General features: G+C 42.0%; 1 protein-coding gene across 1 annotated transcript in view; it reads right to left on the bottom strand.

Annotated features, from left to right (window-relative positions):
• Positions 1-26,976, bottom strand: part of SPATA5 (spermatogenesis associated 5) — a 165,981-nt gene that overhangs the window by 31,811 nt on the left and 107,194 nt on the right. The window contains exon 15 of the mRNA XM_027891130.1: positions 1,140-1,304. Within this exon, the coding sequence (XP_027746931.1) occupies positions 1,140-1,304 (165 nt within the window). The remainder of the gene's footprint in view (positions 1-1,139; positions 1,305-26,976) is intronic.

The following is a 26,976-nucleotide window of genomic DNA, read 5'->3' as shown; positions in this document are numbered from 1 at the left end:
CAGCAGTGCCCTCAGCAGCCAGAGGTTACTTAGTAGGCAACACAGCATTTTACGTCATACCAGCATTTGAGTGATAGCCAAAGGAGCCGAAATCTTGCCTGCAGAGTCATGCTCAATGACCAGTCCATCGAGAAGGGCCTTCAGCATTACAAGAACCACACAAACACCCCACCATCACCCTCTTTTTTGGACCAAGACAAAAGTTTACCTAATTTCCCTGCCCTTGTAAGCAGCACACTGAAAACTAGGGAGCCAAGGCAAGCACATCACATTTTCCACTCTGCTATGGAAAAAGCAGATGGTGACTATGTAATTAAAGATGTTGCGATACTACACCAGGACTGCTTACAGGAAGGTGGAAATTCTGGTATTTCGCACCTTTTAAGGGCTTGACTTGGCAACCTTAATAGCATTCTTTGAATTTTTGAAGTAATATAATTACTCTCAATTAATTAAAATGAGGAAAGAATGAAACATCCTTTCACGAGACACTGACATGAGTAATATTCAGGGAGCAGAGTGGTGACCACTAATGTACTGATACTTATTATAACTGCCAGGCAGCAGCATCTGAGAAAGTTTCTCCTTCTACCCAGGACAGGAAATAATTGTCTGACATCCATTGTCAGAAGGTAACCAATAGCAATGAGCTGTAACAGTAAAGTGCCGCTGTGAGGTCCTGATTATATGGAATAGGAAAACACAAGCTTCAAAGTGAGCAGTGACTGCCTTACAGTTCCCCCACGCTGTTTCATAACTCCACCTGAGGCTCTCAGTCACAATCCCAAACTCAAAAGATCCCCGGGGATGTGGGGAGAGCCAGGTGAACTGCCTGGGGAGGCTGGGAACACTTGCCTCCACCTCCCTCCACTCCCGGCAGCACATCCTTCATGAGGCCTTCTGAGATCATACTAAGGCTCGCCCTGGAAGAGACACATCCCCTGGCAACAACCCTCTGATGGAGATCTTGAAGTAAAAAAGCCCCAGACTGCATTCTGCTCTCTGAGCAGAAACACAGAAATCTCTCAACTGTTCACAATTCCCAGCAGCACTTGGAGAAGGCTCAAGGGCTGGTATCTGGATGATATTTGAGTTCAACTTGAAACACTGTTTTGTGCAGGGATTCCAGAAAGTTTTACCTCTGCTCCAGAGTACTTCTGTGTGTGCTCAACGAGCTCGGCTAAGCAGACTTCATCGCTCACTGGCATGGACCGAAAATGAAGTCTGAAGATCTCCCTTCGAGTGGTTGCATCAGGCAACGGCACGTAGATAATTCTGTCTATTCGTCCTGGTCTCAGCAAGGCCTGCAATGGAATCACAGGAGAAGTTACAGCACATCAAGAGGCTAAGAACCACAACTCAGAACCAACACCACTGCCAAATAACAAACGATTTCAAAAGCAAAAGCAAGGACCTGCACAAGAAAGGACAGTAAGGCTACTCAGCTTGTGAAATACCAGTTTACGGAAAAAAAGGAATCATAAAGGAACTATAATAATTTTCCTAAAATAATACTTTTAGACTTATTGCAAGGTGTGCTGGAATGTTAGGGCTTGGCAGACGGACACATCCCAAGTTCAGATCTTCCATCAAGACATCAAGCAGAGAAAAACAGGTTTTTTGAAGTGGATCTTACATTCTGAATTCATGTTGCTTTATCCCAAATTATTGGAGCTGCACGTGCTTACAGAAGAACAGATTACTCCGATAGGTTTTTTATGCAAAATAAGGTAACAACAGACAGAGGCAAATGATGCTCAGCTTCAAGAAGGGAGATGGAAGGAAAAAATTTCTAGAAGAGGAGCACTGCCTCAGGGCAGGTCATGGGAGAGGCTGTGGAAACTCTTGTCCTCAGGGGCTTTATGGTTCAGCCAGAGGAAGCCAAGCTCTCCCTGATCAGGTGCTGGTAATAGTCCCATGTGTGCAGAAGGGGGATCACAGAGCCTCTGGAAGCACTCTCCAACCAGCATTTCTGTGACTCTATGCTTTCTGGACAGGGTCAAAAAGTAAACATTGTCTATATATAAAACAGTTATATCCGATATACAGGAGAAGCCAAGCTCTTAAAGACACGAGAAGAGAGGAAACTCAATTCCCTATATTTATAAAAAAAAAATCTCCAAGATTCTTGAAAACCATCTACAGTCAAAAAAAGTAAAAGCCCTCCCAGCCTTTCTTACTCGACATATGAAAAAAAAACCCCATAACACAATAATCCTGTGCACAGCAAATGCGCATAAATAGTATTTAAACTATTTTTTAAGAACTGAACAATGTTTATAAGATTCAGCATGTAACCTAAATTGTTTTTATGTTATGGTTCTCCCTTGGGCAGAGTAGTTTGAGTTCCAGATGACTAGAGATATTGCATGGCTGTCCTGGGCTGTCAGCCAATAAGTCTTTTCCCAGCCTGATCATGTCAGTGAAAGTCATGCTGAAAAAATAGTAGGAAAGAGCTTTCCTTCCTGCACAGCATTGATCAAGTTAACACCCTTCCTAGAGTTTCTTTAAAAAGACTGTTGTGGTGCTTCAGAGTGGAAAAATGTATCCTGAATGTTAAGAGATGTCTTGTTATTTTTAAAACAGAACATGAAAACGCTCAGCAGAAAGCACACGGCACCGTGGTGTGCTGCAAGGAGCTGTGGAAGGATAGAAGAAGGACTATGTGTGCTGGGAAAAACAAAAAGGTCCGTATCCATCCCTCTACCCCGTGCCTGCAGTGGCCAGTGCTAGATCTCTACAAAAGAGAAAAAGAAATAAAGTTGTCCAGAGCACTCCTGATACATCCACCAAAGAACTCAGCTCGCTGCTGATAACTCGACCAGTGTGTAATTCAGTGTCTAAGTCGTGTGTGTGTGTCAGGATGTTGCCAATTTTTGCCAAGGCACTTGAAAGAGAAACTTGCATGTTTCAAGACTAGGCTTGGAGGGAGAGGAACTATACTGCAATTGTGTTCTGCATGCTCTTAAACAAATGCCCATAGCTAATTCTGTGATTTAGAAGAAGCGAGAGACGTTCATGTGAGTACGGTGGTGCACCTCTTTTAAATCAAGGCAGGTTTCATCAGGACACCCAGATAACTGGAACATTTTCTAGAGCCAGCTTAGCTTCCCAGTGATGAATGACCAGGGCTGTTGTGCAAACGGGACAGGAAAAATGCCTGGTGCCAACGAGCTGGGGGCAAGCACTCCATTGCCTCGCACTGGTTTTTGGTTCCGAGACAGTCTCCTAACACGACAGAGCACCCACGCTGGCAAAGCACAACTGCACATGTAACACAGAGAACATGCTTTTTTTGGTCAGCTACTAAAAACTCTATTTCCCCCAGTTTGTCCCCAAAGCTTTGTGTTTTATATATAGTCATAGCCGGGAGGCCCAAGTTTCAAAGACGCTATCATTACTTTCCTGCTACGATCAGGCCTAGGGACCTCGTCCAAGACAGCCAGATGTGCTGGGAACTGTACAAAAAAAGCACAAGTCAGTCTCAGCAGCGCTCGCTGCTTATATTGACACAGACAAAAAGGAGAAAAAATATTCTGTAACCTCAGCTTGAGACAAGAGTCAAATTCCCTCCATTCCCTCCAGAGACAAAAGCAGATTGAACTGAGCGCTGGTCTCCACCAGCCCTCCCAACGTGGTGACCCCGGGAGACCCTGGGCACAGCCCTATTGCTCCTTGTTCTGCTGTCACCACCTTGTCCCTTGGGCAAGGCACCAACCCTCCATGCTCCTGAGGAACTAAAAGCACAGGGAGAGGGTGAGGAAGGAGCCTGTCTCTCGACCCACCCTGTGTTAGTGGAGGACAAAGCCTGGGTGAAGGGCCACGGGGGCTGCAGAGCTGCTCCGCTGCCGGCGCTCAGAACGCAACTGGAGAGCAACAGCAAGTCAAGGCCACGCTGGTTTGCAGGTCACTTGTGTTGCCCTCTCAGGTCTTTGGTCTCTGCGTTCTTCCCACGGAGGTGCTTTTCCTTGCCGGGCAAAATAAATTCAGGACTCAGAACTGAGCTGCACGTAGAGCTCGGCCACAAGGGAAAAAGGTACCCCACATGATGCATTTGCTCACTGGAGGACAGTGAGCTCTTTCCGGATGACCCGCTGGCGAGGCACAAGGTGAAGGCACCTGGATTGATCCTCGCTGTGGAGCTGGAGGAGGAGGGATTCAGCAGGAGCAGGCGGTGCCTCGGCTGAGCAGGAGGAGCGGCAGGTGGGGGAGGGTGAAGAGTTGAAGTGGGGCGGCAGGTTCAGGCAGATAGAGCTGCACAAAATGAATCGCTCGCGGCTGGGAGATGCAGAAGCGATTTGAGGCGAGGAGCGCACAGAAGGTGGGAAGTTGATGGGGCCAAAATTAATTGATGTGTGCGCAGAGCTACATAATTCGCTGATGTCGAGATGTGAGGCTTGCATAATTTACGTCGGCCAGGAAGGGCACAAAATTAAGTAATTGGGGTTTTGGTAGAAACCAGAATACTTCAAAACCAGAACACTTCATGCCATTAAGCAATTCTTTTGCAGGTTTATGTAATTTTTTTTTTTTGTTTTTACCGCAACAGTTATGAAAAGGGTCTAAGTGCACATGCACTGAAAGGTTATTAGTGGTACATAGGTACAATGTTCTTCTGGGAGCACTAAGGAAGTGGGATAATTGTCACGTAATACACAGTATCATCAATGGCAAAAATACATTTTTATGAAGAAGAAAGTGCTCCCCATCAAAAACAGACAGTTCATTTTTTCATAATTAAAATACATCATCGAAAAAGACAGCTAAGTCAAAAATGTGTATTTTGTGTGCAATCATGAAAATAATTATTTCAGGAAAGAAAACTTAAACAGGCAAAGCTGGTAAAATATTTGTGGTTCCTATTAAGATGGACCAGAATTAACCTTAGGGCTTTGCTAATTTTCCTCCTCCTCTTTTCCTTTTTTTTTTTTTTTTTTTTTTTAAAGCATCTATCTTTAGTTAGCTTTTCAAAGAAACCAGAATTACAACACTGGCAGAAGCAGACCCAGCTGATGAGCTTTCTGTGGGATAGGAAAAAAAAAATAGCTTTCCTACTGACATACCTCCACAGCCATGCCTAATTCACCAAAAGCATTTTTAATCAGATCTTACAGCAGAAAGTCAGGATAAACCGTGTGAGAGGGTAACCTGACATTAGAAAAATAAATATAATTTTAAAAAACAAACAAACAAACAAAACCCCAAACAAAAGCAAAGAGTAAATGGCATATTGAGGTGTGTAAGAGAAAGCAGTTCAGCAGGTACCAGAGCTCATCTGGAGAATCAGTGCTACTGCATGTTCTCTACTACAATCAATCTTCACAAGTAGAAACAGATTTTTATACTACTTTCCTTTCGAGTAAGTACATTGCTTTTAATGTAGAACCTAGAAAGTGGAACTAAAAGTTTAATTTTGCCTTTGCAGTCTGTTGGGATTAGACCACAGGTGAAAATGAGAGGACTGGAAATAGCTAATTTGTAACTAAATCCTTCCAACTTAAATTAACAATTGTTATTTATGAATCCTCTTTGGGGCCCCTACTTACACAGAGTCCCACTACACTACAAGAGATGCTCTCTATCTTGTAACCTCACTAGGTAATGCAAAGTTATTTTACTTTCACCATCACAGTATCTGAACATTTCTAAAGCATTTCAAAGTCACAGAATGAACAGAATCAGAGAATGGCCTGGGTTGGAAAGCACCTTAAAGATCACCCAACTCCAACCCCCCTGCCATGAGCAAGGGACACCTTCCACTAGACCAGGGTGCTCAGAACTCCATCCAACCCGGCCTCGGCACCTCCAGGGATGGGGCACCCACAACTTCCCTGGGCAATCTGTGCCAGGGCCTCACCACCCAGCCACAGCCTTCCTGTAGTCTGTGCAAGCAATAACTGTGAGATGCTTTCCATGGTTTTGCCCACATGTCAGGGCAGATGCATTTCAAGTGTGGGAAGCGTTGAGGCCTTCCCGTGCCATCATTTATCTCTGGCAGGAGTGAAGTCAGCTCCCATAAAGGTGCTTCTCCTACGCTTTTGAGGCTCACCTGGTTGTTGCCTGGTATTTTCGTTCTCGCTCTGTGCCAGAGCAGGTCATGCTCCCAGCCCAACACATCAGGAAACGCTTGGCATTTTAGGATCTTTGCAAATTTCAAGTACAGGAAGCTCATCCATCCTGTTTGCTACACAGGCTGGTGGAGGCTTTTTGCAGCCATGGATTAATTACCAAAATTAGAAGGTGCTGAGGGGGAAAAGACACATCGGAGTGTCACTATTAAGGGCTTAAAAACCGCAGTCCAGCAAAGAGCTAAATTTTACTGTTCCATGAGGGTTTATCCCCCCTCCACCTGGCAGGAGCTGCCTCGGGAGGCAAGCCGAATTCCTGTGTTCCAGGTGACACGCTTATTCACTGTGTCACAAGGCTGGAGTCTTGTAATTACAGGCTCCCGAGTCAAGCGATACTGCTTTGTTCTTGCCAAGAGCCCCTTTCCTCACACTCTTCCACCTCCCCACCTTCTTCCTTCTGTGCCAACGTCTGTCACCGCCGTCAGCACATGCCAACATCTCTAAGCAGTTCCCCTCTTTGATGACTTTTTTTTTTTCCTGGTCACCACCCCTTGTACTTCTCCCAAGATTTGTGCAGATTACGCTCTGTTGTCGTTACACAACATCTACGGTTCCTCTCAGGGTGGAGCAGCTTGGTTCCGTACCCTACGGTATATCCACCACCTCATAAAACTGCATTCACTAACAGAACGTCATGAAATATTAGGGGAAACTAGCCCCTAGAAAATGCTGTGGTCTCCTATTATCAATCCCTACGCAAAGGGTTCGCTTTCCACATAGATCTCCAAAAGTCAGGCCACACAACCCTTCCATCCTGTCAGTCTTGCTCAAGACCCGAAGCATTGTGCAAGTTGACAAGAAGGGACATGATAGGTTTGACAGCAGGTGTTCAGGAAGAATGTGTGCTACTGAGTGGCAGCACAGCAGGAACCTTTTACTCAGGCAGCAACCAGAAGCACTAATTAAAAGCAGAGATGGTTTGATACGCTGGCAAACAGTAAACCAACTTCAACAAGGGAGACAGTCGATGTGATCCCAGACCGAGCCAAGATGAAGCGATACAAAGAGTGAAGCATCTCAAAAATAAGGACGTGACTGATCTGTCCCTCACTGCTTAGCAGTCAGATGCCCCTACTTGTGTAGCATCTACTCCCTTTGCTTATCCTCCGTGCCTACACTATTAGTTAATCTTTTCCCTTCGATCACTAACTTTTACCTGTTCCCAGTTTGTTCCATCAACAGAGGGAAAATTTTTCTGTGTAATTCAATCTATCTTCTGGAACTGCTCTCTTCGCTGGCTACCAACAGGAACTAACAACTACAGATCAGTATCTTAGTTATTGTAGCAAATCTATAGTGCCAGTATGCAGAAAAATAACAAATTCATCTTTCCTTATAAAAAGAAACCCAGGAAAAGAACTGCCTTAAATCAATAGAAAGCACTGGTGTCACCTGCATGAACGACATACCCTGCTTCTGCGTGTTTCACAGCAAATCAGTCATTTCCACTAAGGGTGGTGATTTTAAACAGGTATGAGTATTACTTAAATAACTAACTTATAAACAGGCAGTGCTTGGAGTGCTCCAAGAAAGCAAAAATTTCCGGAGTTGATGTGAAAGCACACTGAGCCTCAAAAACCTCTACAGAAGGCCAGGTTTGCCTTTCCAAAACTGCACAAAGCTGGACACAACAAAACATTCTCATCTTTTTCAATCAGGGTAACTGCAGTGTCCCCACTGCTGTACATCACCACCCTGCCACTGACAGAGCTTGATTAATACAGCGAATTCACGGGGAATCGCGGAGAAAGGAGACTTGAGGAGACTTGTTTCGCTGCAGCAGTGACACCGTGCAAACACAATCTGTGAGGAACAATGTGCTCCTTGGCCCATGCAGACAATAGCAGAGCACGTTTTTTATGTGGTTTTGTTCAGATAGGATTAAAATATCTCAAGAAACCAAGTTTCAATCCCTTCTCTTGGCAGAAACATCTGCAGGCAGATACTCCGCAGCTGCAGAACCAGTATCTCCGTGCCTTTTTTTTTTTTTTTTCCCCCCCATCTGATATTTTAAACAGTTAAATTGGCCAGTTGGCACAAATTACTACAGTGCTCACTGGGAGCCAAGCTTTGCCCAAAGCCTCCATCTATAAAAGTCTAAACCTGTCAGTAACACGGCCCATGTTCAATGCAGTAAAAAGCAGCGCAAATCCAAGCAACCCCACTGATACAATCCCGCTTTGGCACCACGAAAAATTCAGCTCCAAATTACATTCAAACCCAAGGAGGCACCTACAGGGAATCAGCCCCCCCCCCGCTTCGTCAATATTGTCTCAGAAAAGCAATTTATAGCAGATTCCTCACAATCTGCCCGGACTTTCAGGACACTGAACCGCACGTTTTAAAGCCGCACTTTAAACTTCCTTTCCAAAGAGGATTTCAGGACAAGATCTTGTCCTCTCCCCATGTCCAATCTGAGCAGTCTTACTCCAGTGGCAAGGGACAGAGAACGTCCCAATTTTTGGCTGTTTTTCTGCAATTTAATAAGGAGCAGGAGCGATCTAGTCCTTTGCCACTTGCTCGCTCTCGCAGAGAGGTTTTGATGCGGAGAAGATATTGGAACACACTCTCTTCCCTGAATGCCATGCAGCTCTTCCTCCTTCATTTCTAATAAAATGATTTTTAGCAAAGTTAAAATTAAGTGAAGGGGGGGGGAAAATCTATCATCAGCTAATAAACAACACAACACACCCTCTTCGGGGTATGTTTACATAAGAGAGTCCTGTCTAAGAGGTGCAAAACCTCAGGAATGTCAGCTTTTTTTTTTTTTCTTCCCTTTTTTTTTTTTTGGAAGGCGGGGGGGGGGGGAGTGGGGGTTTAATAAAAGAACCCCTTTAGAAAAGATAACAATTACATGTAATAGAACCTGGAACCAGCCTCTTTTGGCAATTAATCACCCTGGAGCCGTTGCAATCCTGCAGGCTGTTTCTGACAGATTTTGAGAGCTTTACAGGAATCACTGGGATAAGATGTGCCTGGGCTGGCTTCTGACAGGGACTGATCATGTACAAAGTGTATTGTTGGTTTTGGGTTGGTTTTTTTTTAAAGCTTACATATTCACACACACACACACACACATATACACATACACACAGATGTGTGCACCCAAACACACATTTCTATAGGAGCCTTTCTTTACATACATGGAACAACTGCAGAACTCATTTATTGGCCCAGAGGCAAAGAAAGAAAGAAAGTTTAAAAAAAAAAAAAAAGAAAAAAAAAGAAAAAAAAAGCCTTTTCTTCCTCTCAGCAAAGTAGAGCTATCCATCACTTAACAGAGATACTTCCTGTTTTCAAGCAGTTGGGAAGGCATGACTTCCAACCCAAATACTTGGCTTGGCAAACCGTTCCTGTGTTGACAGATGCTTTTATAACCACTTCATTCCACCTGAAGTTTCAGTATAAAAGGAGGTGGTTTTCGTTGTCGGGTTATTTTTTTTTTTACCTTCTTTTTTTTTAGGTTTTTTCTGAGGGAGGAGAAAGGGAAAGCAGAAAGGAGAGGAAAGAGAAGGAAAAGGAAGGAAAATACCGCAATTATAACAGCTGGATGACAGAGGTTAGCATAGCTCTGACAGATGTTACCATGTAACCTCAAAATGACATGTTAGAGAAAAAACAAACCACCGAACCTGTTCCTTGTAGGAAAGAGAATTTTGAACTCCTGCCAAAACAGTATAATTCTCCTCAGAAGCTTTCGAACACTGCAACAATGATCTACCACATAATACATTATTTTCCATACATAGCCTATATCTTTATATTACCAGTGCTCTGACTGATTAAATTACCAGCATGGGATGAGATGCTTTTCAGAGAGACGACTTAACCTCAAATGACGAAAATTGACAGCAGGTCAGCTCCAACAGGACCTGCGCTGTAACAGCTTTTCATCTCCTACTTTCTATTTGCCTAGGATTCATTAACAGGACATGCTCTTAACACTTCTCAAGACCGAATACTTCAGTGTGTGACAAGGAGAAGTAAAAAATGTGCTGCAGACAAGAAGATGCATTTGTAAAGCCGCACGATCATTTTATACAACCTTCTGCCATATCAGTTTCTGTATTCCTTGCACCTGGTTACTTCAGTAACTACCCTACCACAAAAATCTTCATGACTTCTCCTGGCTTGTGACCAAACTCTACAGACCTGTCTAACAAACTACAGATAAACAAAGTGTAAAAGAAATGCTCCTGGAACAAACCATGCATGAGAAAGCAGCTGCTTCTAAAGAAAGAAGAGATCAGCAGAGAGGTAGGCAACATCAAGGAAACAATTCAGAAACAGTTTCAAAAGGAAATCAATGACTTTCCGTCATTACTGCCAAAGCTGTGGCAGAAAAAAAAAATAATTTCTGGTTTTCATTATTTGAGAGATCTTATTTTACTACTGTGGCTCTGGAAGACCATTTTAAGCAATAAAGTAGATGCTCATCACAATAACTGTAAGTTAAAGTCATTCAACTCGTAGAGAGAATAAAGTCATGATACAATAAATATCACTCACTTTACTTGAGATGGGAAACCAAGGTGGTTCTGCCTTTTAAAAAAAAAATCTATCTTGAGACTTACAGTCCAAACAGACAGGGATTGAACCAAACAAATCCTGGGATTTTGGGAGACACAGCCCTCCTGCCCCTTCATAACTAACAAAGAGGGAGTACAACACAGGTCCTAAGACCATCTGAGACTGAATAAGGCATCTTAGATCACCCCAAGGGGTCACCAAGGAGGCTTTCTCCCTGCCAAGGGGTAGCTGGTGGCCAGGCAGGAGCCTGCTGAGCAGAACAAAGAGCACAGGATGCCTCCGTTCAGGCCATCAAATCTCAACTTTTTGGGAACAGCCAGCTGTGGTCACTGAGGACACCACTGATGTAACAGTTCAGGTGACACAGCTCCAGAGACTGAGAAAGTGCAGATTAACACTGAAGAACTGCATGCCTGACTCCAAAACCCCAGATAGCTACATGCCAAGATATTGAGATAGTCAAGACATGGCTAATTAAGAACAGCAGTGCACTGGCTGGGTCAGAAGCCAAGACACTCCGCTTGAAGACAAGGCCCCAGCAAACATGCCTTCCCTTATTATTGCAAGCAGACAATCACCGACTTCCTCCACCCAGATGCAGGAAGACAACCTGGTGGTTTTCTCCCTCATACCAGCAGAAACCACTTTGTGTGTTGATCTTAGAAACTTGTGGGTGGTGCTGAGTTTACATAAATTGCAGCGCTAACTGCAGCTGCCGGTTGCAAGCGACGGACAGAGCTTAGACTGTGGATTAAAATACGTCCTTTCCAGTGCTGATAAAACTCCTGAAATCATTTTGCAGGTCTGCCAAGTGTTTACAGCCCCTAATAGACATGAAATATTAGATGAAAACCTTTGGTAACACCAAACTCACAATTTTTCCCTACGCTGCCAAGAGTTCCCTCAAACATATGCAGGACTGTGCTGATTGTTGTCCAACTGTCCCCCTCTTTGTGAAGTCACCCATAACGTTTCCAGCTCTAAGCACTTTTCAATGGAGAAATCATTTTGGTCAGCCCCTTTTACATGTTCTACAGTCAGCCCAAAGGCATTCCTGCCATGGCAGACAGTCTGCCATCAGATCTGGCTTCATTCTTACCACATATCCTAGATATTTCCATCCTCATTTCTGGATAATTTAGGAGATTAAGTCTTGTTCACCTCCCTGACGAATCTCAGTATTTGTTATAAATTCATTCCATTTAATACCTACTATTTCCCCAAGGCATTTAATTTCAAGAGCTTTTAGACGTCTGTCTGTACCTTTGGTGGATTTCCAGCTTTCACATCCAGTTGTTAAGGCAGAAACAGAATTTCTGTGGAAGACTCCTAAATCAGTTTTAAATTGTGGATTATCAGCACCTAAATCTTCATGCTGGCAAATGCAGCTGCTGTCTTGTTGATGCAGTACACTGTTTTTTTTTCTGGACACCCTGTTTGTTCCCATCTTATTGCCATGCAATGTGAAGATGCCTGTTTTGCATCTACCATGCTTTTGTATCACATTATCAGAGCTGAAAATTACTGTGGTTCTCATTAGGTCTATTTGGTTTTTAAATGAACTTTCCCCCCCTGCCTTTCTTTTGTCCATGAGTGTCTGCTGGATCGACGTTACCTGGAAAACAACCCAGCTGTGGATTTTAAGTAACATAAAAATTAAGTGGGTAGAAAGTTTTATCTCCCACTGTTTCCCACTTAAACTTACAGTGGCTCCAAACAGCAGAAGTATGCACCTCTACTTGTCACATAAAAGAATGTTCATCTTGTAAACGTGTAATTCAATCAAGAAAGCTGCACCTTTACCTAAAGCCTTGATGAAGCAATTACTTCTCTCAACATCCCCTGTCGATGGGCAGTTTCAAATAATATCTCTAAATCTATGAGTATAATCCAGGTTATAAAACACTGGGGGAGGTGTTTCAAATAACGGTTGAGTTACAGGCAGATTAAATTCGGTCAGCATACAATCTGTTCTACTGAGCTTCAACTCATCTCTTTATTCTGCCTGAAACAGCACAGGAGAAGACTTTTCCACCAATAAAAAAAGGACAGCATCACATAAATTACTACAGCACTACATTAGTAGTAGTTCAGGCCATTTTTAATTTATCTTCTTCCTTTCTTTCCTTTTCATCTATTCTCCCTAATTACACTTTTCTAATGACTCCATACCTTAAAAACTGAGCTTCCTTTACGAATGGCTTTCTCCATTGTCTGGGGCTGTATTCACTGATAGCTTTCTCTCTGTTTAGCTTTTGTATCAAGTCCTTCCCTTTTACACTGTAAGCTCTATGATGATCTACTTATAGGTCATTTATTTTCCAAGACTGACAGATCATTGCACTGCTTGGCTGTTTAGTATTATCATTGCTTATTTCCTTCCCTTTCTGTTATAAATGTTTGGTTTATTTCCTCGGTTGGTCTCCTGCAGTGTATAAACACATGCTGGTAAAGTCTTCTCATATCACCCTTTTAACACTTGTTTGTGCTTCTTTGATACGACCAGCAATGCATCTTTTCTCTTATTAGACTCCATTTACTTGTACTGTAATTTACAGAAATCGGGTTTTCCCCCCGAAAGGATATGTTTGAACAGTTAATTTGCATAATCCCAACAATTTTTACATATATAAACCCACTATGATTTATTAATACTTGGCTGTCTGGAAAGCTGCATTTATGTGCCAGCTGCGAAGTTGTCAGGCAGAAAGGACCAAAAGAAACCACGCTGAGCTCCTGAGGTGAATTTTTTTTCTTCAGCTAAGCTTGCAAGTGTTGTGGGAGGTTTACTCTTCTTCAGTTTCCAGGTGTCCAAATAGGTGTGAGCTTTATAATCAAACAAGCCTCCCTTCCTTACAGAATGCGAATTTTGGAAACCAGAAGCAATTTCAAAACATAACTACTCAAGTTCCTGCCGTACCCGAGCTGTACATTTTCTCACCTAACAGAGTAAGAAGCCATTGCAGTCCCATCCTTTTTGTTGCCAGCGCCACAGAATCCCACTCCAGAACCAGGGAACTGTAATGTATTAGGTAAGGAGAAAAAACACTCGATTGCACCATCCTTTAAAAGAAACATTGTGTTCTTCCTACCAAACTCCAACGGTGAGTTATTGCTCATTCGCAGGGTGGAAAGAGGAAATATCTTCAGTGTTCACGCTAAGGTCTTCCCACAGTTTAGCAGTCTTTTGATCCTGGAAGCTTAAGGGACCTGCTTGGGAGTCACTTTGAAATACTGGCTTTATCTTGGGCTCTAATTACCCTTTATATTCGAACTGCAGTCAATTTAACATAACTATTTGATTACTCCTTCTGATATATCACTTAAGACAGACAAGGGCACAGTTCAGGATGCAGTTCAGGAATAATGTGCCCAAAGCTTGGTGCTGCCCAAGGGCAATTTGGCTCGTAAGGAAACACCCATTTCTACTTTCCATTGATCTGGACTTCCCGAAGCATTTGCAAATCGCAGCAACTCCATGGAGACGTTTGAAATTTAAATTACTCTAGCTTCCTTCAACAGGGCCATCAGTACTCAAAGCTGCCCTCTAACCAAGAGGAAATAGGAACAGTTGCCCCTTGAATGCAGACAAGTCTTGAGCTCTAGGGTTAGGATTTACCAAAGGAATCTAAGGAAAAAAAAAAAAAATCCTACTTCACACTAGTAGGTACATTTCCAACACTAAGAGTTTCACAGCTACTGAAGTTCCTCCCCACATATTATTTAGCTTTCAAAATTATACTTGTATTCATTCTTCAGGTTTCTGAATCCATAGGGCCATGCTTTGGTTGAAGGCCAGAATATGCAGGAGGAAACAGAATTTCATTTCACTCAAGTTGCTCTGATAGAAAAATCGGAGTTTCAGATTCTTTGGGGGGATGCAGAGATATAATCTTTTTGTACCAATAGCATAGGCATGTAAAAATTAGTCTATGGGAAAGCTGTGCCAAGAAATTGAGCTCTTCCCATGATGAGGACCAACAACATGATCACAAATGGTGTTGCCAATGAATCAAACCCTGTTTTAAGCACAAAAATTAAGATAATTAAAATGTGAGTGGAAATAAATTGCTCCCTGGACAGAGCTGGGGATTATGACTGTCAGATTTTGACGCAGCTATGACTCCTCATCTGCTCAAGGCAAGTTAAAATTCAGTTGTTGATGCGTGATTCAAATCTCCCTTTGCAAACAAGCTTGGCTTACCATCTCTTTTTCAAAGCCTGACGTTTCAAAAACAATACTTGTATAACAGAGAAGGCAGTTTAAAAGCTCAGAAACCTCCAATTCTTAAATGGCAGATCCAAAACTGCCAGCAGCCAGAGGTGAGTGAATCAAAGAAATGCTAGACCACAATAACCAACACAGATGGGTGCTGGGGTCTGCACTGGAGACTCCTTCAGCACAGCCCCCTGCAACAGCAGGACCAAAATCTCTGCAGATTTTATACTCACTTCTGGTACACCTACATGGGTGTTTCATAACTCACAGGGTTCCAGAATTCCTGGAAGATTCATTAAGCGACGTGACAGCTTTTGGCCCCTCTGAGAGCGCAAACATCCAGACAAGAGCTTTTGGGAGCGGGGTAGGGAGTGGAAATTATCTCAGAGTTAACACTGCTTTTCACCCCACTCTGCTCACAGAAAATGCTTCCAGAAAAATCCTCAAATTTCTTGTACACAATGCAGAGTCTGCTCCTGTTGCATAGGACTTCAAATTTTATTTCCTTACATCAGTGCAGTGCTACAATGGACAGAAGCCATAACTACAGAGCTGTGCTGGGTGAGCATCCCTGGTCCTGGCCCTCCACCTGCCAAAAGTTCCAACCAAAGAGAAGGAAACACTTCTCAGCAGAAGTTCAGGGAACTCTGAAGTGTCCTCTTGAGCGCCAGGCTTCACCTGTTTATAAATGGTCTGGATTTCATCACGAAGCATCCATTTCCCTCCTCCTGCCCAGGAGGAGGAGTTCTGTATCCATCCACACACCTTCCCAGCCAGGCTGAACAGCAACAAGGCAAATCCCCACCTTCCCTATCTGTGCCAGTACAACAGAAAAATGACTGGAGGAGAAAAGGATAACAGGCACATCCCTCCCAAGTGAATTCAAAATGAAAACAGTTTAATTTGACAGAAGACCACACTGATGTATCTGCCTATGGAGATCTACGAGGAGATGGGTCCTTGACTCAATTATTCAGCTTTCTTTCATGAGCTCAGACTGGAAGTGCCCTAAATAACCCATTTTCCAAGAACTGGATTTGAGACTGTTATAATGTAATATAAACACTACTGCTTAGAGAATGACTCAGGCAGAAATGTACACAAAGTGAGCAGAAAACAGTTCTGATCCATGGGCAAAATCTACTTCATTCCAAGTAAAACGGTAAGAAAAAGATTTCCCCACCATCTTTACAATAATCATCTCAAAACTTTGCTAAATTGATCAAAAGGAAGGACGATTTCTCACTTGTTTTTGAACTATGACTTCACTAACATGGAATAAAATGAAAAATCTTCTGAATTTCTATTAACCACTACACAGTAAATGGGTGATGAATTATCGTAATGCAGCTAATGTTACTATTCGTACTGCTGAAATGAAACTTGAACACATTGTAAGTCATATCAGAGACAGTTCCTTTAACTTCCTATTCGTATTTTCTTTTTAAATTAAGCCAGACTACTGGAATATTCCAAAAGATAATTATTTTTTTTTTCAATTACGTATTTCCTGTTGTTTTTTTTTCTCCAAGTTTTCTTCCTTATGACAGTGAAGCAGCTGTAATTACAGTAAAAATGTTTAATTACCCAACTAGCTTTTAAACAGTACCTGTGGGCACGTACACTCCTCACATGAAGTTACTTAAAAGTAAACCCACAGGAATTATTGTTAAATAATGGTATGATTATCAAAGACAATTATTCTCCGTGAGTCATTTTACGTTAATTACAATATATTATTTGCAGGGCAGCGGGGATCCAGCTCATTCCACGGTGCTCCTCGGGGAGTTTAACGAGCGGTTGATCCCATCAGGAGCCATTGCAAGGAACTGGACGTTCGGGGCCCTTGCACAGACTCACTGCCTGCAAATCCACCCTCCACACACCAGACTCTACAGCAAACTTGGCAGGAATGGACTGGAGCAATAAAACTAATGAAAATCAGCTACGAGAGGCGACAAACAGCTGTAAAATATTTAGAGAAAACCGGGGAGTTGAAGACCTGAGCAGACTTCCAAATGCTGTTTTCTAACACTCTTAAAATGCCCACTCCACTTTTAAAAAATCTCTCCACACAAGGGTTTGATTTAACAGGACGCTCTAAAAACCTGAGAATTAATTCAGAAAAAAGCTATTCAAATACCGTTTATAACTGATGAGAGAATATCACTCAGGCAACATTTATAAATGTATAAAGTAGAAAAGTAGCTGCTAATCACGATGATTTTTGCTCTTCCAGTAGGAAAATGGATCATGCACATTTTTTTTGAAGACAGAATCTCTTTTTCTACAGCAGCCACCGTTTTAATGAGATTTAATAATGCACATAGTTTATATATCACACACTGTGTTTTTATGCATCGAGCTCAGCTGCAGTGCTGACTGCTCAGTTCTGTGAATTAGAGATATCTTTTTAGAGGGCTTGCTTCGGATTATTATTCATAGTACTCTTCAATTACCCTTCCAAAATCTTCACTGATGAGTCTACCAAAGGGAGAATCACTCTAACAATGTACACTCACACTGATTGAGTCACTAGAGCCCCCTCCTGCTACCAGTGTAGCTCCTCTGTCATCTCCTGGCACTCTGCTAATATTTTACAGCAACAGAGGCTGGTCCCAGAAACGAAACAGTGGCCACTGGCTTTTCCATCACATGAATCAGCAAGCTTATATAACCTCAAAATCCTGAAACTCGGGTGCTTGAATCTTACTCATTATCCAGTCACCGAGTCCTCCTAGCCAGCAGGGAATTCCAGATTTCGGAAATTATCTCTAAGTCACTTCGATCAACACACAAGGATTACAGAGGCCTCTGTTCTGCCCCAGGGAATTAAAGCCCAGGTTAAAGAGCTTCCTTAGAGAAGAACTGCAGCAAAAATCTAAACCAGCACTAACTGTATCTACCACAGAAGAAACCAGCACCTGGAGCTGGAGCCAGAGCATGGAGAAAGAAATGAGAGAAAAGTGGGAAAAACAGGAGCACAAGCAGAGAACTGAAAAAGCCAAAATGAAGAAAGAGGGAATATTTTCCATTAAGATATTCCAAAAGAGCCAAAGATGCCAACAGGATTCATGCACACAAACGGTTCTTGAAAGGGTCTGCCATAATCAGCACTGCAGTTTGACGGTGAATGGGAACAAACACCAGGAGCTAGAGCTGCCCAGACTTTTGCATCCCTTCATTTTCTAGGAAAAACTTAGGCTGAGACCTTTTGCCTCAGAAAAGCAAGTTCAACTCCCAAAAATGGTTATACTGTGTCTCCTTGGAGTTTCTGTTAAGATACCCTAAACTTTGCTGGAAATGTGTTCCACAAGCATCCTGGTTGGGCTTTGTCCCGTGGGATGCAGGCGGCTACAGTACCCAGCAAGCACAGGAGGAGCATTTCCAAACCCAAGTATGTCTCCCCATGAACTAGGTAACTCATAAAACCTCTAACTGGCTAGTAAAGAAACCCCTCATTTCTTTTAGAAGAAACCAATTAAAAATGTTGATGATTCATAGGAAGAGCTGATAATATTTTTTTTACCACGTGAGCATCATCAAAAGTTCCCTTTTTCTATCCAGGCCAGCCAAGGTCAGAAAATTTTAGGAATTATTCTTGATAATTTTTTTTTGGGGGGGGGGGGCATGAAAACTATTTGCTAATATTTTACTGGAAAAGAAATAAATTGTTTCAAGTTATTCCCCATTAGCACAGTTTGTCTCTTAGCACAGAAGTTCATAAAAGAAAGCCCAGCAGTTTGGCACAGAAGACCTGATCTATGTAACCATAAACGAAAACTAATCCGAAAGATGAACAGAGTAACAATGCCTATTCTTTAAATTCCTCTGATAAGCAGAACTCCTCCAGGGAATATGCCCAACCTTCCCTACTGCCTAAACATGTTAGCCTGAAGTCTCTACTATCACCTACACACAACATACAATGACAGGGTTATCCCTGTATAGTTTGACACAGCATTAGAAGCAGGACTTGGGAAGGTAGCCAAATACCTGAGGCTACATTCCCCAGCTCATTAAAAGTCTATTTACTATTGCCCATAATGCTGTTTTATGTATAAAAAATACAAAAGGAGATCCATGTGGAATTAACTGTATTGTTCATTTCTGTGGTTTTCTCTTTGCCTTTTTGGTTTTTGTACATGAAAGAACTAGGTCAATATTTTCCAGAATTACCCAACTTGCTTTATATGATGAGAAAGGAAAACTATTCCTATTATGAACATTGTTTTGGGGAAAACAACAACATTGATGGGAATTTTTCTCATCTGGCATTTTAGAAAAGGAAGCACAGCAGAAAAGCCCTCCACCTTATGGAATAATACAGAATTTTATGTGAAGTATCAGCCCAGACATCTGCCACTGGAACTAATAAAGCAGTAGCAGTCTATAGGTGGGCCACTTACCAGAGGAAAATGAAGATTATACTGTGCCTTTGGGTTTCACAGCTCTGTTTTGATTTCATAAGTGTGCAGAGAAATCTGGATTCTCTGGGACATTTAAAGTACCCCTTACAAGATCCATCTGCTTGATTTCACCAGTATCCACTCCTGCATCGTTCCTCTCCAATTTGTTCAGCCACTTGATCCCCAGCTACAGGGATGCTGTCACTCTCCATTCTTCTCCCACACCTCTGGGTGCCCCACTCTCAAAGTTCAGTCCTCTGAGTGACATGGGTGAGAAAATCGAAGCCAGAATAGCTCACACCCAACAGCAAGTGTTTGACTGAGCTGCCAAACTCCAAGGCTCACGAGAAGTAAAATCTGCCCAAATCTGGACAGACCTTTCTTAAAGGTAAGAAAAGCTACACACGTGACAATTTGAAGCCTCTCCTCCAGCGTGCAAGGGGTGAGAGAGGTTCTAAGCCAAACCACAGCAAAAAATGCCAGCAGTGTCAGTATGGGCAAACTCCACAACAGAGGTAAGAGATTGGATTTTCCTGTTTTTTCCTGAGAAAAACACAAGTGTTTTTTGTTGACATGAGGACAGCTTGAAGTAAGCCGTGGTCCCAAAGGTCAAAGAATCATAAAGATCCCTGTAACTGAACCATTTGGCAAAGAGTTGGACAACTTTAAATATAGACAGCACTACGTAGATCACATATAATAATTCTAAAAAGCATCTAGGAGTTCAGCTGCACTAAGGCATGTCTGTGCCATCCTCCCTGGCCAGGGAAGGCACAGCAATTTCAGAATTAGCTGATTGAAAGAGGCTCCATAGAGTTCATTGAACTGGGACATGGGATGGTTATTAACAGGTATTACCTTTACGTGAGTTAACACACAGTGTTAAAACAACACACAACTGCGTGAACCCCATTGCTGTTCCCCCATGTACAGGGATATCTTTAAATCCATCCAATTCTGTCCTTAGTCTGCTTGAAGGAGAAGGTGCCTCCAGAGATGCCGTTGGGTTTTAGGATGCCATAGTTTATATAGTTTATAATCACAGTTTATTCATTTTAACACTATTATGAGAATACCCAATTCTGCCCACGGCTACAGATGACAGGCAAGTCCCTTCACAGTTTACGTCCCAAGTGTTTTGGGGGTGTTTGGCTTCTTTAAAGGTTTATTTTATACATTTTTCCAGAAAACTGGCATTCTGGCTGACAGCTCTGGAAGCATGTCAGAGCCTAAAATATTTAAAAGGTTACAGCAAGCGAGGGGAAAGGTAGCAGATACAGATAAGTATGGTGAGTCACACAGCCACCCCAAGGAAAAGTATTGCTTACCTTTGATGAGGCAAGTAAATAATTAGCTATACTTGAGGCACTTCTCTTGCAGCCTCTCAGAACAGGGAGAAGATTCTGAAGGCTTTGAAAAAAAGGAAACACTCAAAATTCATAGTCTCCCTGGGCAGGTAAAATAACATGTCTGCCAAAAGGAGCACCTAGACACTTGATCTTGAAATACTAAACTGATTAATGATGGTAACAGTTTTCCTTGATAGACTGCCTCAGAAACAAAATCCATAATTTTGCTATACCCCAAAAATATTCCTGAGGAATGCGCTCACTTTGATGAAAGATTTCTACAAAATGCTGATGGGTTTTGTCTCTCTATTGAGTGAGAGGCAACGGCACCAGCACGTGAGACCATAGCCTAAAGAAACCTTCTCTCTTTAGAATATTCCAGTGGTTTCATTTTTTTCTTGTTTAAGAGGAGGATAAGTCAGAGAGTTGTGTCATGATCATAATCACTGCACATAGCCCTGACAGTCAAGTTGCAATTAATTTCTTCATTAAAAGAGATGCCTAAATAAAGTTATTTATGCCTTTAAACCTCTAATTAACTACAAAAGTGCAAATAAATGACTGTGAAGAAAATCACAGAATTACAGAATGGTTTGGGTTGCAAAGAACCTTAAATACCATGTAGCTCCAACCCCCCTGCCACGGGCAGGGACATCTGCCACTAGACCAGGTTGGTCAGAGCCCCATCCAACCTGGCCTTGGACACTTCCAGGGATGAGGCATCCACACCACCACCACTAATTTAACAGTAGATAATAAATAGGTGCAATACTTGAAATTATTTGGTATGTTTCATATCACAATATAGACGAGGAAAGTCCACGAGTGCAATGAATATAATTTTACTTTGAGTCAAGAAAGAAATACTGGAAGATTCAGAATAAAACCGACTTAGTGAGCGCAGGTGTTTGCTACCTGAGCTTTACAAACCCTGTGCCACCTCTTCACCTTCTGCCTTGGGTGGCTTCTGGCTCTCTAGGAGCTACTGAAAGCACTTTCCAGCTCCTATCAACATTTGGTACTACAGACCCTAAAGCTGCTAAAGAATTTGTACTGATACTTGTTCTGCTTGTCACTGACTGACTTTTTTGTGTAAAACCCTGGCTTTCACACAGCCTCCCTAACCTCAAGTAGCATCTCACCAGTCTGCAATATTTTGGTGCAGGCAAAGAAAATTATTTTATACACTCGAATCATTAAATGATTAAAAAAAAAGAAAAGAAAAAAAAAACCACCCCACCAAATAATTACCATCAGAGCATGATTTAAGACCAAGGAAGAAACATCAAAAGGCATTACAACGTTGTTTGATGCTCCTCTCTTGGCAATAAGCCTCTCCCAATTTCACGAATAGAGGGAAAACAAATGTTTCCAGTTACACGTAGGCTCACACACTCGTGCCTAAGTGAGGCCAGGCCTTTCCCTGCTCACTATGTTGCTGTGCCTTAGTTGCCAACTGGCTCCAAATATTTCCCAGAAACACAAGGTTCCTCCTGCAGCAGGGCCTAGATAATGAGCAACAATTATGAGATGGAAACATACTGCCTTCCAAAGGAGAATAAATGGATATGACTGCAGTGCAATAGAGTAGGAAGAATTTTATCCCCGTAGAGGTGATCAGAGAACACAAAATTAAGGCATTACACAAAATTAGGCTAATCACACAAAATCTAGAGACTTCTGGGGGGTAGTTGAAAGTCTGAGCTTCATTCAGAAGTCAGGGAAATAAGAATTATCCCCATCACTCATATAAGCAAATACTGTCAATTAAATGAGAGCCAGCTCCTTAGTGCATCCTCCCCTCTTATTGCCACTCCCAGCCCAGTCACCTCCAGAAGGAAGGCAGAGGGTTGCAGGAATTCCCTTTCTGTGCTGTTGCCTCCAAGATAATGAGAAAGAGTGGACACCACGTGAAGGACAAGCACAATGACAGTGGTGACAAAACTGTTCCAACAAACAGGTAGAGATCTCAACAAAACATTTTACTCTCCGTTGCATAAAGTCCAAGTCTCACACACATCAAACGTTCTGAAATTATTTCTTGAAGAATCCTATTTTAAACTGGTTTCTGGCCATAAAACTGTGCGTAAATGAAGTGGAAAAACAAGCATTTAAGGCAGTACAGATATCTGCAAAAAAAACCCAGATGTAAATTCGTCTCCATGGCAGAAGAAACACAACACGGGAAAGATTTTATCTTCCTCTGAAACAAACAAACAAACAAAAAAATAAATAAACAAACATGAGAGAGAAAGTACTTTTGGCCAATTACCAATGATGTCCCCTCACATCACCTGACAAAACACAGCAGTTGCTTCCCTTGCTTTTGTACCGATGATGAACTTCAGCAATCACCTCTCTCTGTGTACAAGGGAACATCTTAAGACGCCTGGAAGCCACAAAAGTTTGGCAAAACAGAGTTGGCTCTGTTTTGAATACTATGTAGATTATAGAGGACAGAACAAGTTCTACTTTGTAAATACAATTAACAACTGTTACATCTTTACCTTTGCACTCAGGTTTTTCATTTTAACAGTTTAATCTCTGAGCCTGTCCTCATTTTATTTGTCAGACACATAAATCCACGCTCTTTCCCCCAAAATGTCTGGATTCCCAGCAAGATGCACAGTTGCCATTCTGGTTTCCAGAATAAATCAGCAGCCTGGAAGACCAGAAGGAGCTCAGGGAAGCTACTGCTTTCTCTTAACTAAGGAGATTGAACCGTCATTCAGTAAAATCCATGTTTAAAAGCCAGTAAATAAACACCCTTAAAATAAAGGACTTAAAGCACCAAGACCTAAGGAAAGACTAAAGATTGCAACTCTGAGAATCTCTTCCTCTCCTTTTCAAGCCACAACAGCAAATCTAACAGTGCTCTAAGATCTCTCCAGGGTGTGCATTTGAGAATGAAGGACTCAGGAAGATATAGGGGAGTTCTAACATAAAAAACTCACAGTGAAAGGCACCATAAACGAACACAGGAGGCTGCATAGATCTTTCCACGTCCTTGCATTTCATTTTGGAGAAAGAAGGAAAAGTATATTTGGTTTGCTCAGGGAAACTCCACAGTCCTGAGAGTTAAAAACATCATAGGAGAAACAATCTTCCTGCACTCTCATTTTGCTTGGCTGTGCAGCTTCCTGTGTGTAGATGAAATTGTCCTAATTGACATTTGTCCCGAACACTGGTGATCTTGCCTATGTGCATTGCATCAGGCACAGATAAAATAAATCCAAGCTATGTGAGGACAGACAAGAGATTTAAGTAGGTTTTTTTCATTCCAAGCTGTCCAACTGGAAGAAATAAGTCATTAGGAAGAAACATATTTGGAGTCTCCAAATATTTCTTTGTCGTGTCCCCAAACCAACAATTTTACAAGAAATTTTTCCTTCTGTCTGCACCTTTTTGTACACACTCTCCCCCATTTTTAAAGTAATGCTTTGGCAAAGCACGAAAAATTCAAAAATAATTGGCTGAGTTTTGGCAAAGCCTAAAAAGTATAGGGAAAGGTTGGAAAATGTAAAGCTGGACATACGATAATAATAATAAATTTGTCTTTGTACAGAGGGTGAGTTAATCACAACCCACTAATTCTCTGTTCGCCTGGATTTGGCTCTGTGACCCCTTGTTTGGGATCTTTTTAAGGACCTCATTTCTGATTTAAAAAAAACCTGTTTACATATTAAAGTAACAACTTATTAATAGTTTAAATTCAACTGGATATTGGAATGTGACACGCAGGAAATGTTCAGCACAGCCATGTCAAAGAAAGGGAACTTCTCACCTGGAGGGAGGCAAAGGCAGGGGGAAAATATGAGAACTAGAAGATATAAAAAGGCAGAAAACACTGTTTTCTCTAAAGCATTCCACCAAAAAGCCAGCAGGGATCTTTGGAGCCATGACCATAGTTTGTCTAACCAGAATAAATCGTAAAACATGAGTAGCTAAGTCAGCTAGGGAAGGTGTGTCTGAATTTCATATCACATGTCAACATCTCTCAAGGTGCTTTAAAAGTGTGAGTCCCAAATACGTGATTCTTTCATATTTCCAGTGACAGGTCAGGCTCTCCACTCCAAAAACGACTGAGCAAAGTACTTTTGAGAGTTTGACCTACAGTGAAGTCATATCATACTGAATTAATGATATAACATTACATAAAATATCTTTATTACCTAGAGGAAGGACTCCAGCTCAGGCGATTTTCTGGGACACCTTCAGGACAGTTGCTAATAAAGTTTCATCAGCTGGAGGGCAAGGGGGAAGAAACAAAAAGAAGAGCCCTTTCAGGAAAAGCAATTTCCAAAAAAAAAATCGCTTTGGGAATAACTCATTCTTGAGTGCCTGCAATCCAGGATGTGCCACACAGCTTGTGTTTAAAGTGCGGCTGAACTCCAAAGGGAAGATGGACAGAGACTGGAGAGATTTATGTGGCTACAGACTTGTTGGTTTTACTGGTGGGTGGTGTGCAGCTCTGATTTAAGATGTGCTGAGCAGGCCTTTATATAAAATAATAATAATAAATTAGTGATACACATGTAGATTTATGTGTCAGGAGTCCAGAGTGCAGAATGCACGCTTAATGAGTTTTATAAATCTGTGCAAATAAATATAAATGAAATCACGCCGTGGGATGTCCCTGTCTTGTGTCTCTCAATAGGATCTAAATTAGATATGGTCTGTTTTCATCATGTATATAAATACGCTTACAGAAACACACTAATTATCAGCCTGCAAAATCAGCTTGGGGTTTGAGAGCCGATTAAGATCCCTGTGGGTTCATTTTTTTGTCAGGAAAGTCAGCAGAGACAACTCAAAACATACACAGGAAGTCTATCTGCTAGCTAAGATGAGATTTGTACAATTACTTTTCTGACCATAACTACACTTACTTCATTTCTGCTTGCTAACTTTACATTTCCCATATATGATTCATGGTGTTACGCCGAGGTCACCCAGGTCCTTGGTATTAAAAGGTTACATAAACACATCCCTGGAGGAACTAAAATGAATCAGATATGCAGAGGACAGACTGCAGGCCTGGACTTGGAAAGGGAGGGAGTGTGAAAGCCAGACCCCTGACAAAAAAAGAAAAAAAAAATAAGGAAACAAGAAAAAAAAAAAAAAAAGTAATTATTTCAACTTTCATTTGTAGCTTCACACAAAACACAAAGAAAAGCAGCAGAAAATGTTTCCACTGGAAACACTCCTCCTCTGGAGGCAAAAAGGTAACCCCCCCAAAGTTTGCACTTGTAGAAAATACCTGAGGACTTCTTGATGCTCTGCTTTCTCACGCTGCCCCCAGACCCAACATCCCCACGTACCACTGCCTTGAAAGTCGAGCACTGACAAGGAACTGAGGGTGGAGCCTTTCTCAAATGGCTGATTTCCAGTTGATTTTCACAGAACTATAGAAAGCCCTGGGTTGGAAGGGACCTTAAAGATCATCTAGTTCCAACCCCTCTGCCATGGGTAGGGATACCCCTCATGTGGCTCGGGGCCCCATCCAGCCTGGCCTTGAACACTTCCAGGGATGGGACATCCACAGCTTCTCTAGTTTTCCATCAGACAAGCTTCTCCACCAGGGAAACAAAATTAGACAATGTAAACGTTGCAGTCAGGGCTATGCAGGAATCAAACAAATTGTTTCCTTTCCCATGGTATTTCTGTTAACTCCACTGCGCTCAGCTACAACCATCCACATTATGCATAAAAATGTTATAAGAGGGACAGTACGGAACAGGATCAGATGATAAGAATAATATTTTATTACTCTACATCTTCAAAATACTGTAATATTAACAGTAACAGCTTATGTTTTAACATCTCTGTGAAACGAGGCACATCAGAGATTCACAGGTGTGGAAACTGGGGAGAACAGACTTACTGGTTTGTCAGAAGCCAGATTTAGCATTCTTTTTTTTTTTTTGCTTCTAGTCTTGTATTTGTGCAGCTTTTTAATCCTCCTAGGTCTCAGGCAGTTCCTGAGTTCTTACAAGCCAGAGAGCAATCATACCAATCATGTATTTCTCACAGAGCAACTCTAGCTCTATGACAAAGACAGATGATTTGGACTTCAGCACCAGACTGGACCTCTGAAACCCCATCAGAGCTGGGGATGCAAACTCCACTGAAAGCCCAAGTGGCTTGAGCGGCACATGAGTGAAGATAGACTTCCAGAATTCTAAAAATCTCTCCTGATACTCGATCCTGCTTCACTCTGAATGCCTGCTCTTTCTATTACTCATCAAATAAGATCCAAAACGTAAATGGAACAATGTGGCAGAAATTTGCTTCCAGCTCTAAATTCCTGACGGTACAACCCGAAGCCTGTAATTTATAGT

Source organism: Empidonax traillii, unplaced genomic scaffold (genome assembly GCF_003031625.1).
Source record: "Empidonax traillii isolate 1590-97213 ecotype Southwest subspecies unplaced genomic scaffold, ASM303162v1 scaffold310:size1162954, whole genome shotgun sequence".
Lineage (NCBI taxonomy): Eukaryota > Metazoa > Chordata > Aves > Passeriformes > Tyrannidae > Empidonax > Empidonax traillii.
Note: the sequence above shows the minus strand (reverse complement) of the source record. Positions and strands in the feature narration are given on the sequence as shown.